A 15109-nucleotide genomic window follows, 5' to 3' on the forward strand; every position below is an offset into this window, starting at 1 on the left:
GTCCTTTCTCCATCCCTTATCTTGCAGATCGTATTTTGTTTTTTCCTTCCTCTTATTTGCCACGCCAAGTATTTTCCTATTTTATTAGCTGATTCAAAATCCTTTTGCTTCATCTTTTAGATTTTCCACTCAATCTCCTGGTTAACTATCATAGAAAATTGGGCTTGTAGTATCTTTAAGTTTTGCTGTATTGTCTCCTCACCTGGTTTGATAGCTAATTGTCTTTCGTTCTCCATAAGCTGTATTAGAATCTCCTCTTTCTTTTTCTCTTTTTCTTTTCTTAAATGGCAATTTTTCTGGATTAGGAAGCCCCTCATAACGGCTTTTCCTGCGTCCCAAACCGTTTCTAAGGCTGTCTCTTTGTCAAGGTTCCACTTGAAGTATTCTTCAATTGTTTCTTTGTTTGCCTCACTTACTATCTTTTGATTGTTAAATATATATTCATTCATTCTCCATCTAACTACTCTAACATCTTTACCCTTTATCTCTATAAATACCAGATTGTGATCAGATAAAGTTTGTGGGAGAATTTCAGATTTAGTTAAACTCTGTATCAACTCCTTCGAGATCCAAATGTTATCTATTCTTCCCCAACTCTTATTTGGATTTGAGATACAGATAGGTAGCCGTGTTGGTCTGCCATAGTCAAAACAAACAAACAAACAAAATTTCTTCCAGTAGCACCTTAAAGACCAACTAAGTTAGTTCTTGGTATGAGCTTTCGTGTGCATGCACACTTCTTCAGATACGTATAGGTATCTGAAGAAGTGTGCATGCACACGAAAGCTCATACCAAGAACTAACTTAGTTGGTCTTTAAGGTGCTACTGGAAGAAATTTTGTTTGTTTGTTTGTTTTGGATTTGAGAAAAAGGTATATTGTTTTGTAGTGGGGTTTTTAAACCTCCAAGTGTCAATTAGCCCCATATTATCAACCAAATCAAAAAACGTTCGAGGTAACTTGCCTTCCTTTGTCTCTTGCTTTTTTGTTGACCTATCCAAGTTTGGAGACACCACTCCGTTAAAATCGCCCATCAGTATCATTTTTTGGTCCATCCACTCTAATAACTTATTACCTAATTCAGACCATTTTGCTCCTGCTTTCCTACCCCACCTCTTTGCAGATTTGGTGCATTTAAAAATGAATTAAAAGATAGGTCCACTGACTGTGTGATACAAACAGTGAGGAGTCATGAAGCCAGTTAGGTGATGTCATGGCAGCATGCAGCCAATCAGATTTAGCCACAAGACAATACCTTGTAACCAAATTGTCCCTGCCCTACCTCTGCATAAAAGTACTATTTCTAACAAAAATATACAAATATGCAATCTAAAATTAACACACACACAGCCTCATTTCAGCTCAGCCCTAGCATATACAACACACAGAGACAGCCTATGCGATGCCCTGCAGATGTTGTGGACTACAACTCCCATTTGCCCATGAAGATGGGAGTTGGCTCCCTCCAGATGTTTTGAACGACATGTTGGCTACCTCTGCTTCAGCACTTCACACTCTCTTGGTCACACGGACAACAAGACAGAGGTTGAATGCTTAAAGAGCAAGACTTTCCAGAGAAGCCATCCCACATCCATTGTTCTGCCAAGGGAAACTTGTGCATTGGTGCCATAAAGGTTTTTTGAGAAGAGTTGGGGAATCTCTGGCCTGTGGACTTAATTATGGCCAAGCCACACCCACCTTCCCCACACCTGATGTCCTATGTGATTCCAGGTGCGGAGAGGGAAAAAATGCAAGCAAAGCCAACAAGCACCTTGTACACAGGTTTAGATTTCAAACTGCATGCATGAAACATTGGGTTGTCAGGTGATTGACAGATGGGCCACCTTTCCCACCTGTCAAATTTGGTATCTAGAGGGTGGTGTAGATAAGGATGTGGCCCTGCCCACCATATCTAGATCCTGCTTCCTGTCCAAATGTAACCTCAGCCATTAAACAAAGGGTCCCCTCTTTCCCTCTCAAATTAAGATGGGGGTGGCTGAGATCTCACCAGCGCTGCCCTTTGCAGTGCACTCAAGTTCCAAAAAAAGAAAGATTAGAAAAAAATGGGGAGGGAAAGGGACACAACCACACCCTTGGTGGCAGTCACATTCACTAGGCAGGCAGGCAGGCAAGGAAAGCTCTCACATTATATTTTAAAAGCAGAGTGATGATTCCATCATCTCGAGACGGGGCTTTTGATGCCATTCCCCCCTCCCACCCCTCTCCTGGGGGGCCAAGCGGCAGCTGCCATTAGGAAACCAACAACAGAGAGGAATTCAGGATTTCAGCATAGTTGTGATTGGGAGACAGTGTATCCACACTGACCTCCCCTCCCCGGAAAAAGGAGGAGTTCATGTTGTTTCTAAATCAGGTCTTGTTTCATGGAAAATCTATATTTTTTTTTTTAAGCAACAAGTTTTTAAGCATTAAAAATTGACATCCTAATGCAATACATAGTACAGTTATCACATCCGTGCTGCAAACTAGGGAGCTAAATACAAATGGCTTAAAGACAACCCTGCAGTGTAGCCCACTGCTGGTATTGTAAACTGGAGATGCAGCTGAGGCTGAAAGGGCGACTGTCAACAAAAGCTTCATGGTGAAAATATGCCCACCTCTTTTCTTACTAAAAAACACTGTCAACACCAGCAACTCTGAGTAGTAGCGGCCTTTCCTAGTCCTGCTACCCAAGAAAACCTGAGCTGTGCCTCGTTTTTCTGTTTTTAAAAAAGGCACAGCATGTTTCCTCCAGTGACACATGCTTTTCTCCGATTTGAACAGAGAACCTCTTGTCATCAAAGTAAGCACCATGTCTCACTGCACTTGAAATACCATGATCACACAAGCACAAGAGGTCAAGCAGATTGAAGCCTTCAGCTGATTCATACAGCCTTCAGACATCTATCGCATGCCAGTTAAGAGGACTTTTCAACTGGTTTTGCCAGACAGCTCCTGGTCCAGTTCTAATGCTGGTCCTGCTTTTCAAGTGAGGTGAAACGAAGAGCATTCGGGCTGCTTCCAGTTATTTAGTGGTAAGGGGAAAACAATTTGTACATGCTCAGTGGCACCAGGACCTGAGATTGAATACAACATGTGTTATTGTGAACAAGACTTCGGTCTCAGCGCCTCCTTCCCTTTTCCTCCTCTGGCACAGCCTTCACTTCCACTTTAAACCGACCACACAGATCATCATTTGCCTGAACTGGGACAAATTCTGCTTTAATTTAACTATGGCTTGTTGAAAGAAGCCAAGTTGAAAATGGAAGTGGATTCGCCCAATCTTTTTCCTTGCAGCTGTGCCAGAGGAAGAAAGGGGAGGGGGCAAAACAGTTTGGATGAAATGACAATCTGTGGTTAGTTAAAAATAGAAGCAGACACTTCCAAGCTCCTCGTCATTGCTGTGCTGGAGAAGCAGAGGGGAGACAGAGAGAGCCAGCTCTCATATGCAAAGTGTGATTTCCAGTCCGGGCCACTATTACTACTTCATTTTGCCCTTGGCACTAAAAAGAAGATTTGGGGCTAACTAAGTCCTGGGGAGTTCTGGCTCAAATGCAAACTTGCTTTCAAAATTTGTCTAATGTTTCTTTTTGATCTTGATACTTCTTCAAAAAGTATTCTTAGAAAGGCATTTTTCAAAAATAAAGAGAGTTATGGGATTGAGGCAATAAAACAGGCCACAGAGTTAAAATTAAGATATAAAAAGGGATTCTGGGGGCAGATTACACTCAACAGACACACAATCAAATGCACCTTGCTGTTTAAGTGCAAGTGATTGCAAGTAATTAATATGCAAATCATGCACAAATTTAAAACAACAACTAGTCCTGTGAAACATTTGTGCTGTGCAGAAAGGCCATTGCCCTCTCCAGTGTTCTTCTCATCTTTGTCAACTTTTTTTTTGAGTTATGGAAACACATTTCTGTTTTCTGCAGATGCAGTACAATTTTGATTACACCAGGATACATTTGGGGGAGAGGGAGAAGAGGGAAAGCACCCCAGCTTATTTACTTACTTGTGCATATATCCATCTGCATTCCCTGTTAGGTTCATCTGCATAACAGTCTGAAACTCCGTCTCATTACAGCAGTATTTAAACACGGTGTTGTTATGGTGACAGCAAAAGATGTACGATTTGTTGTCAGAAAGACGTGGACAGTGGAATCCAAAATGGGAGCGGCCTTTGTAGTCTGTATATGGCTCACAGACTCGAAAATGTGTGGACAGAGCTATAAGGCAAATAGCAAATTTCTTTCTAACTCAAATTGCAAAAGAAAAACAATAGATTCTGCAATATCAAAACTATTCACCAATTCAGCAGATGCCTGATGTATGCTTGTTACAAAGTCACAAGTTAGTTAAATGTTAAGGAACGAATAAGTTGAAAGCTGAACTTCCGTAGTCAGGATAGAATCCAAACAAAGTTTAAACTCTTTGAAATGCCATTGATTTTTCATGTGAGAGATATAGCCCTATAGTTTATTTTCCCTTTGAAATCCATGGGACAAAGTGGTTAACTCTGGTGGAATCATACCCTTAAATAACTCCAGCCCATTGATTTCCATACGTTTACTTTTTAATTTAGTTGGATAGCCCACATTGTTTACAGCTAATGCTCTTATGTAAAAAGCAAAATGTACGTCAGTGATATTCCAGAAATCAAAACAATCCTTAATTTACTTGGAACCCCAGGATTAGTCCCTGCAGTTAGAAATTGCTTTTAAAAATCAAAGCATACCAAGGTTGGTTCCAGATGACCTGTTTATGGAACATTTATCCTGGTTTCTTTGCACCATGTTTGTGGGGAAGTTGTATGATGTTGTGTCAAACAATTGTCACCCCACACCTTCCAGTGTATTTCTCCACCACTTTCCATTTAACAAAAATGCCGATTTTTTAGGGTGAAGCAGGTTACTTGTGCAAGATAAAACTCCACTATTGAAGGTCCTGGGGACCTGTCCTTTTTTTCACCTGGCCACCTCATTTCAGGTATACATCAAAGACAGAATGCACATGTTTTGACCTCACAAGACCTAACTATTTATAGATGGAAATTAACTACTGATTCACAATGTAGTTTTTGACCTTGGGTACAAAAGTCAAATGGTCCTGGCAAAAGATGCATACCACGCAATCAGTTGAGAATGGAACACTCACACTTGGATGGGAGGGCTTCTCTGCAACATATTCAGAAAATGAAAATTTGGAAAGGACCAGGCTCTGCACCTCTCTGCCCAGCCATGGAAACAGGAATGAACTTTTCAGAGAGGCTGATTCTATACATATTTTGCTATTAAACTTCAGCACTTCTTGTACTCTAGTTTGAAATATAGCTCAAAGGAAGCTCTAAATAGCTTTACATGTGGTAACAATTAAAAATAAAACAAACAAAGAAAGAAACAGGAAATATGACTACTGCATGCAACAAGAAAAAAAATATGAAATATGAACAGAATACTGCTAGCAGTGTTTTAAAAACACACAAAGCAATTCAGCCCCCAACCTGATATGCTGGAGGGGATTTGGATGGAGGGAACCTGCCCTTCTTTTCAGCCATGCCTGGCTACAGGAGCTTCCACCAGCAGGGAAGGTCTGCCATCAACAGGGAAGCTCTGATAGTGAGGAGTGCCCCAATGTGCCTGCCCAGACTGTGGGTGAAAGTGCACCCCCCCTTGCAGTTGTTGTTTAGCCGTCTTAGTCATGTCCGACTCTCCGTGACCCCATGAACCAGAGCATCCCTTGGAAACTCTTACTTTCAAACAAGGCACCTGAAGGGAGGAAGAGAGATGGGGATGACCCTGCTGCCATCATCTAACAGCAACAGGTCCGATCTGGGTCTCCCCACTGGACCAGCCTGGGAGTTGATGCAATGAAGGGGCATTTCTCCTCTCCCTACTGCCCCAGTTTCTGCCCTAGTTGGTGTGAGCACTGGGGTTGTAGAGGCTGCACTGGCTATGCCACTCCATCAAGTCCTGCTGGTGCTGGCCAGGTGTTAGGACTGCATCCTAAATTGGTAAAAACCTTGGGCAACACAACGTACAATTTTACTTTGCTACGAAGAGAACACGAGGGGAGGAGAATGCAGATTTCATTGCAAAAGTAAATGGCTAACAGGGGCCAAATATTTGCTGTGCTCGTATAACAGATGGCATCATTAGATTCCTATAGAGCAGTTTCCAAACTATTAGAAAAAGGACAGATGCAAAGTATCACTATTTTCAGATCTCAGATAAGATTTGTAAAATAAAAAAAAAGAACATCCAATGGCATTCCCCCCCGCCCCCCTTAGCTCAGGCAGATTTCATTTGGCAGTTAGTCTTCTTCTGAAAAGAAAGAAGTAGAACATTTTTGGAAAAGTAATTCCAGTCTTTTATATCTCCATCAAAAGAACAATCGTTTTCTACTGCTGCGATTCTACAGAAAACTGGATTAATATTAAGTGGATGGGAGAGAACACGACTACACAATGGTCAGCGCTGCTGCTGTAGATGGTGGAGTCGTCAGCACCCCAGCTGAGGAGCTGTAGGCCTATGTTGTCCTACTATTTCACTGAGAACGGCTGTAACTGCTCTGAACAGTCTCAGCAGCCCTGGAAGACAGGGCAGTAGAAGTGGGCAGCAGTTTCTGAGCTCCAGAGATGGCTTTGCTTGTTGTGCTACTGATACACGAGAGGGTAGGGTTACATGCTTGTGCAGTTGGTGCCTGTTGTCAGTTGGGTCCAAATTAATTAGTTACTTGGTTAATTTGCAGCTCAGATATTCTAAGAAGTTGGATTTAACATCAGAAGTCCTCATTATAAATATGTATTTTTTAAAGTCTTCCAGAAAGGAATATTAGCAGACCTGGGTTTGACCCCTGTCGATCTCAACCTGCTCCAGATTTCCTCAGAACCACTGCTACAACTTCTTATGGAGTGATGGGGTTAGAAAAGAAGTTCTACCTGTCATCTTTATTCTTCCCATGCCCACTCAAGGACCGTACTCTGCAAATGACTCCACAGCCAACAGGATAGAGACCATATTTGCTTTAAGTGCCATCAGGTTATATAGAACTATGATGTCAAATGGCAAAGGGAAGAACTTAAGGAAGAAGAGATAGGCAGCTGATGAAATTAACTGGCTGACTTACCCAGGTTTCTATGTTGGAAATGCTATAAATAGTTCATTGGTAGAATTGCATAGTTTCACAGACCACTTGACTGCTCAGTTTTGGGCAATGTCAAAATACTAAACATAAAATGCATGCAAAACAAAACAGAACTCCATTTTAGATTGAGGAAGGAAGATCTGTGGGTATATTCTGTGCCAATACACATCTGGACACAAATTAGATTCCCCAGCACATCTGGTGCTTATCTGGATGAGACTAATCTTAATGAATTCGCATTCATGACCAAGTGAAATAAGTCTGACTATAGTATAGCTTGACTGGTGTACAAAAATAGCAGGCTCTATTTAACAAAATCCTACTGATTTTTAGTTCTCCTGAATCCTGCTTAATAAACCACTGAATGAATGTAAGTAAGTAAGTAAGTAAGTAAGTAAGTAAGTAAGTCGTATCCATTAACTTCAGTGGGTCTACTCTGAGTTGAATACCACTGAACACTACCCAATATTTAGCAGATGTCCTTATCTCTGCAAAACTCTTGGACTGGTTCTTTAAGCTGTTTCTGCTGCAGAAAACTAAATGGAAGCATTCTTCTAGAATTTAAATAGAAACCCAAGCCAAATAAAATACAAGGCTTACCTGCTGGCAAAAGCAAGGAGAAAACAACCATCAGCGTATTTAAGGATTGTAGACCACAACTTGTCATCGTTTTGTTTTCATCAATCCGTTTGAGAATTACCTGCTTAACAAAATGATATTTCAGAGTTACGTGGCATCAGTGATTTGCATGTGTGCATTCATTTAACTAAAAAAAAAAAGTTTTTAATGCTTTCTTCAAACTGTAATGCATGATGAGACCCCAAGGCACAATTCTGCAACAACTTTCACACATGTAAGGTTTGCACACTTAAATGCTACTGAACATGCTCAGCTGCTATGCATAAATTTGATAGGGAATCTTTAAAGAGCACATTCAGGAACAGCAAGGTGGAACAAAGTATATCCACGGCCCAGTATACCTAAAGGAGCATCTTCACCCCCATCATTCAGCCTGGACACTGAGGTCGAGCTCCGAGGGTCTTCTGGCAGTTCCCTCACTGTGAGAAGTGAGGTTACAGGGAACCAGGCAGAGGGCCTTCTCTGTAGTGGCACCCGCCCTGTGGAATGCCCTCCCATCAGATGTCAAGGAAATAAACAACTATCTGACTTTTAGAAGCCATCTGAAGGCAGCCCTATATTGGGAAGTTTTTAATGTTTGATGTTTTAGTGTGTTTTGATATATGCTGTGAGCCACCCAGAGTGGCTGGGGAAACCCAACCAGATTGGCAAGGTATAAATATAATAAATATTTATTATTATTATTATCATTATTATCATCATCATGCCGTTGGCAATGATCCCAGTTAGAGGAGGCTATGGTCTGACCTAATATATTCTATCTGCACTGTGGTCTGCAGTAGTGTGTTCAGATAATTCCCAATTGTTGGTGCAGACAACTTCATGGTCCCAGTTATCTCATAGTGTTGGGAACCAATCTAGGCATTTCAGGCTATAAGTGGTCAGGTAAAAATGTGTTTCCTTTGATTCCTGGCCAATTGGTGGTGCTAGCTGCCAGGAAGAAGGCACACATCAACTGGGCAATGCAGCAAAGATATCATCTTGATTTGCAAATAAGGCTGCCCAGACTTGGGCAACTGGGCTATGTTAACACTATATAGGAAGCTTCCTTATGCAGAGTCAGACCATTGGGTCCTGCTAATTCAGTGTTGTTTACCCTGACTGGCAACAGCTCTTCGGGGTTTCAGACAGGAGTACCTGAAGATTCTGGGGACTCAACTTTCTGGGTACTTTCTGCCTGTAGAGCAGATGCTTTACAACTGAGCTACAACCTTCTCCCCATTTCTCTGTTTCATTTGAGCTTCTTCCTTTTCCATTCCATTCTCTTATCTTAGTACTTCCCAGCCTTCTCTTTCATGCCTTTTCTTTTCCAGATTTTTAATTTTCACAGAACTTCCACCTCCTTCTCTGTCCCTTTCTCTTTCTTCACACCAGAGCAAGTCCAAACATTTTGCTCCTCACAGGCTCCAAAAGACTTTGGACTGGCTCCTTAAGATTCAAACTCTTTCCATCCCTCACCATGACATATAATGAAATTAAATGTGTACACCAAAACATAAAATTGGACATTTAGTACTCTGAAAATGAAGGGGGTGGGGGAAGCTGCCTTTGTTCTCTTGTTCCTCCCTTAATAACAAAAATTAAACCCCAAACATCCGTTCTATCTCCCTGAACCCAGCACATATTGAAACTTTGGATTATGACCTTAGTGGATCTTTTGTTTTTTGCTCCTGCTGTACAGCAGCCTATGCATTAACAATATTGAATTTATTATTATAATAAAACTAAATATTTATATTTAGTTTTCAATGCATTTCAAGTAAATGGCTGTGAGTTCAGTAATTCCCACAAATGTTTTGTAAGGTATGTAGGTTAGTACATACTGGGGGTGGGCTATAACAGAGAAAATAGCAGCAATCTTCTCAGTAGGTACCTGTATCATTAATAATAATAATAATATGCACCCCCTTGACTCAGTACCCTGTGTGTGGGGAACCACCCACACCACCCAAATTCTGGCGCTGCTCTCAGTTCTAACCCCACATTACCCCCAGGAATACCAATGGACTAGGTCAGGGACATCCAGCTCCCAAGAGACTGTGATCTACTCACAGAATGAAAAACTGGCAGTGATCTACCCCTTTTCGGGGGGGGGGTGTTTCAGGTCAGAGTTGCTCACAGAAAGATTGCTTAAAGAAGCAGTCAGCATCACAACAAAAACTCCGTCTTCTGTCCTAGCGTTCATGCGCAAATGGAAGACGGGGCAAGGCGGGGGGCGGATGCTCATTTGCAAAGGAAAAGGAGCCAGCGATCAACCGCAATCTACCAAAACGTCTCAGGGATCAACCAGTTGGTCCCAATTGACCAGTTGGACATTCTTGGACTAGGTGATCAAGAGGCAGATTAGGAGTGGACAGCCACGAAACTCAGGGGCCGACCTTGGTCCAGCCACTGACTCTCAGCCTTTCAGGGCGGCTGCACGAGTAAAGCAGGGAAGAGAAAGCCATGTTCAACACCTTAAAGCTCCTTGGAGGAAAAGATGGGGTATACATGTGGCAACATCATCCAAACCCTTCAGAGAATAATGGGAAGTTTGTTGTGGCAAAGAGCTCTGCATTGTGGCATGCCAGGACAGGTGGGGAAGTGGGGACACGAGGGAAATGCTGCTCCCTCTGTGGACATTTGGGTGTGAAGAAAAAAGTAGGCGTTGCAGATTAGGGGGCAGGCCAAATTTGAACTGAGTTAGAAATAACCACATCTTGGAGGGAAACAGCTCAGCCTATTTCTGAACTCATTCAAGGTAGTGGGGCTGCGCACTTCTAATTGCTCCAGCTCTCTCAGGTGCTTTCAATAACCCCAAGTCATTCTCTTGCCTATTAAAATGATTTACACCAATCCGACAATCTTTATGAGTATAATATGAATCTTTGAAGCTATGACTCTAGGCTCCTAGCAGGAACGCCTGTCATTGCCATTATTACTGGAGATTTCATTACAGCCATTAAGAACTAATATATATATATATATATATATATATATATATATATATATATATATATAACTGGGTTGTGGGTAGGATGTAAATCACTTTAAAATCTGTTTATATGCAGATTGTGTAACTTATAATATTGCCAGAGGGATCATTTGCAAAGGTCGTGAAACTCTCAGATGAATTTGGCCAGATCTCTGGGTACAAAATTCATTTCCAAACATCAGAATATTTGGGGTATCATATGCAGAAGAATCTTAAGTATGACATTGCCAAAGACATCTAATCCATGGAAGAAAATCTCAGCTAGATACGTTGGGATTTGGATAACTCAGGAGTTTAATGACTCTAGCCTGATGAAAGGAGACAAAGGGTAAAAGAAGATCTGTCCAGTCTGGAAAATTCAACACTTTCTCAGAAAGGAAGAAACTCAGTTATTAAAATAAGCATAGTACAATGTATTTCGTTTCTACTGTTAAAAGTCTCCTTAGACTGAATGATTAATTGATTAATCCAGAATTATATCTAACATACTTCATCAGCAATTAAAAATAGGTGGTTGGCATTCCTGAATATCAAACAATATTACAACACGGCCATGCCTGGGCACCTAAAATATGGGTTAAAAACTCTTTTTACCAGATACAGAGCAAAATGATCTATCAGCAGATTTTTTTTTCTGCTACTGGCAAAAGCCTGGGTTTATCACCACTTACTACAATTTACTACAATGCTGAGTATGATAAGAAAGTCTTATTGGGTGACATGAAGCTTTAAGGAGAGACATGGAATGCTGAAATTAGGATAATAATAAAGGAAGGATTGGTAAAGATCTTTTATCAGGTGCAATGGGATCCTGGGTCAAGAGCAGCTTCTCTTTCTTCAATATTTCCAAATGAGCATATTACAAATAGATTACTAAGGCTTCATGTTTCATTAAGGAATCACACAAGTTTTGAAATACTAATTTCAACTGCTAACCAACTGCATAGCGCATAACGCCTGATTTATAAAATAATAGCAAATTTAGGACCATCTGGAAACTATTAAGTAAAATAGGAATTTGATATGTATCACTGGATAAATGCACATGGTTTGGGAATCTCAAAGAAACATTTCTACAATATTAGATAGGTGGTATTTGATACCAGCCAGATTAAACAAGATCTGTCCAAGGCTTAGTGGTCAGTGCTGGAGATGCAAGGCACCTGGAACAAATACATTTCATATTATATGGGCTTGTCTATAGATTAAGACATTTTGAGAAACTGCACTGACAGAAATAAAATATTATGGGTCAAGATCTCCCCAGAGATCCTGTTGCAACGTAGATTTGCCATCTTAAGGGTACAGTATTAAATGATGATTTTGAACTGATAGTTCATGTACAGGCTGAAGCTAAAATGGCAATATACCAAAACTGAGAAAATGCTCTTTCACTTTCTACTGATTTATAGTTGATCAGCAGTTGGGATATGGCTTCTTTGATGAAATTGGTAACTATTACCAGGGTAAGAAGAGGTAGGCAGCAAAATAATACGTTTCTGAAAAATGGATTCTGTTTGTTCTTTATTGGAACAACAAAGTACAAGATTTGATCAATATAAATCCATATTATTTTTTGTGGGAAAGGGTATGAAAGTATATAGCACCACACAGTTGGTTTCCACTTGAAGTTTCAGTGTTACACAACTTTGTTTTGTTTCGGTATTACAGAACTTGGCTTGTAGCCTTTAAGCCACGCAGAATGTGATGGCTATTAGAACAAATAGGAACATCAATCAGTCATCGGTTTCAGCTGTTGAGGCTGAAGAACACTGGAATAAAAAATCCCTATTATCTAGTTTGTGTTAGCTGTCTGTGGAAGCACTGGTACAACTCTAGTTACATAAGTTCGGCCTCCTTGTTAGCTACATCTATGAACAAGCAGCCATGATTAAAAGACAGCATGAATACACCAGGGAACGGAATGAACAAGAGGCAAACTTTTAGTCCAGTTCCTAAAGAACAAAATGGAATGCTATTTACTCATGTTATGGTGAGAAAATGACTAGCATGTGGGTCAATGCTCACCCCTTTTTCCTTCCATCATTCATTATAGGATCTACGGTATGTACAATCTATACTTGGCTTTCCGACTAAACACCTGTATTGAAGGGGAGGGAGGCATGTGCTTTGCACAGTTAGCTCTGCCTGCATCCCTCTGCAGATATTCCAACGTGCTTTGGCACGCATTGAACTCTGTGTTTACTCAGGAACTAGAAACTGCATGGCCAGGAATTTATTGTCACTAAAATCTGATTTGCCCATTTTCTCTGGACTGATTTTTTTGGGAGGAAAACAGCAGGAAGGAAAGGGGTTAAAAGAAACCCCCATCAATGCACTGGCGGAGGAAAGGGGGAGGGGGGAGCGCACCACCCTGGCACCATTGGGGGGCTACCATCGCGACCACCCCCTGACACGTGCAGCACACCCCCCACCGTGCACCACGCCCCCACAGGCAGCGCACCATGCCCCCAGGAAAGGACACCACACCCCCACAGGTGGCATGCCATGCCCCCAGGACACACGCCATGCCACCGTGGGTGACGTGCCACGCCCCTGGGATGTGCGCCAGCCACACCCCCTCCTGCTCTCCACCCCCAGTGCTGGAGCACGCAGCTTCGCCACTGCATTAATGTATCCTTCCTAGACGCATCCTGAGGAAAGAATCACAAAAGTCCATGTAAGGGTAGTCTGAGCATAAAAAATAAAAGGGTGTGTGCGCGCTCATGTGCACACATATACACAAATTTATGCACTGAGGTGTACACTTGGTGCATCTGGTTAAATGGGTTTTGGGGTATGAAAGCTTCTCTGCATTAAACTTTGTTAAGTGTTAAAGATACCACCATCTTTTTTTCTAAACCTGATTGTCAAGATTCATTGGTATATTCCAAGTAGTGGATAGGTTTTTCACATATCTGCTACATTTCAGACATTCATTTAAAGAAGTCATTCATCAGAAAATGATAGGCAGAAAGTCACCCAAATTTGATGTTTACCAAGCATCTTAAAATTTTTAGGAGGGCACAAGGAACTGCCAGAAGATTCCGATATTTATTAGTAAACCTGAAGGCCTGCGTGCTCTTGGTAAATGATTGAATTTTGTCATCATTTATATTGGTTCGTTTGTAAATGTTATTTTAAAAAAGTCTTATGACACCATTTCTCGTATTTACTGTTACTTTTCAAAACCATTTTTGTTTTCTTTGAAAACATCAGTCATGTCATGCATTTACAATATCATGTTCCAGGATACAGGGATCTGTCTTGTAAAATCAACAGCATATATAAAAATCATGTGCAGCATTGTTGAAGAAAACATTTCTGATTATTTACAAACAATTTTGGAATATGACCCAAACGTATTCATATAAACATGTTCATATACCATGTTCATATCAAGTTACTCTTCAGATAACAAACTTGTCCAAATTGGCCGGCAACCATTTAAATTTAAAATCTTCTGACTAGACTTCTAGAAAACTCTGAAACGAACAAAGAAATCTATCCCTTGGTGAATTGTATTAATTACAGAATGTAGTGCACATTAGGCCAAACTGAAGACAATTTGTATACACAGACAATCATTTGTTGACCTATTTAAATTTTTTACCAGTCAGACCTATTAAAAAATTTACTGGTGAAATAATAGTAATAATAATAACAATAGTAATAATAAAAAAATATTATTTCAACGCCACCCATCTGACCGGGTTGCCCCAGCCACTCTTGGTGGCTTCCAACCTAATAAAAGCACAACGAAAAAACAAACATTAAAAACTTCCTGATATATTATTCTGTGAGCATAGTTTGAAATCTAAGCTGAGTAAATGTGTGTCTAGCAGGAAAAGAAGTTAATTCCTACAGAAATGCAGCCTTTTTATAGATGATTTAATTTTAACGTACCAAACTGAGGACTCAGAATTCTTCATATACTCAAAGTCCATCTTGGCATCTTCAGTAAAAATTACATCGCAGATTTTTGGGCCAAAAATGTCCTGAGATGAAATAAAAGGAAAACAACGAATAACTTAACAGCAAATGATTAATGGCCATCTCATCCCTTGCTTTTTCCTGTAAGACCAAATGCAGTCGGCAACAGTCGGCAACAGGTTTACCACACCTATCAGCCAATCACCCATTCCCACCACCCTTCTGAGTAATACCTCTCCCCACCCTCTCACTATATATAAAGGTCTGGTGACTTCTGTTTCACTGTATCTGAAGAAGTGTGCATGCACACAAAAGCTCATACCAAGACCAAACTTAGTTTGTCTCTTAGGTGCTACTGGACAATTTTTGTGTTAGTTGTTGGTCTCTGATTTTAATTTTTGTAGCTATTTTGTAGATAGAT

The 15109-nt window shown here is 40.7% G+C and overlaps 1 protein-coding gene across 16 annotated transcripts in view; it reads right to left on the bottom strand.

Annotated features, from left to right (window-relative positions):
- The window catches only part of SHISAL1 (shisa like 1), a 177928-nt gene that overhangs the window by 40985 nt on the left and 121834 nt on the right, over positions 1-15109 (bottom strand). For 10 of the 16 annotated variants that reach the window (XM_083616036.1, XM_083616035.1, XM_083616033.1 and 7 more), the window contains 3 exons: positions 14662-14753; positions 7743-7842; positions 4012-4225 (listed from right to left, as the gene is read on the bottom strand). In XM_083616036.1, coding sequence (XP_083472162.1) covers positions 4012-4225; positions 7743-7809 — 281 coding nt within the window. In that variant the 5' untranslated portion in view covers positions 7810-7842; positions 14662-14753. Of the gene's footprint in view, positions 1-4011; positions 4226-7742; positions 7846-14661; positions 14754-15109 lie in introns of all 16 variants that reach the window. The other 6 variants (XM_083616034.1, XM_083616038.1, XM_083616046.1 and 3 more) reach the window with 1 other exon arrangement.

This window comes from Podarcis filfolensis, assembly GCF_964270895.1.
Source record: "Podarcis filfolensis genome assembly, chromosome: 5".
Classification (NCBI taxonomy): domain Eukaryota; kingdom Metazoa; phylum Chordata; class Lepidosauria; order Squamata; family Lacertidae; genus Podarcis; species Podarcis filfolensis.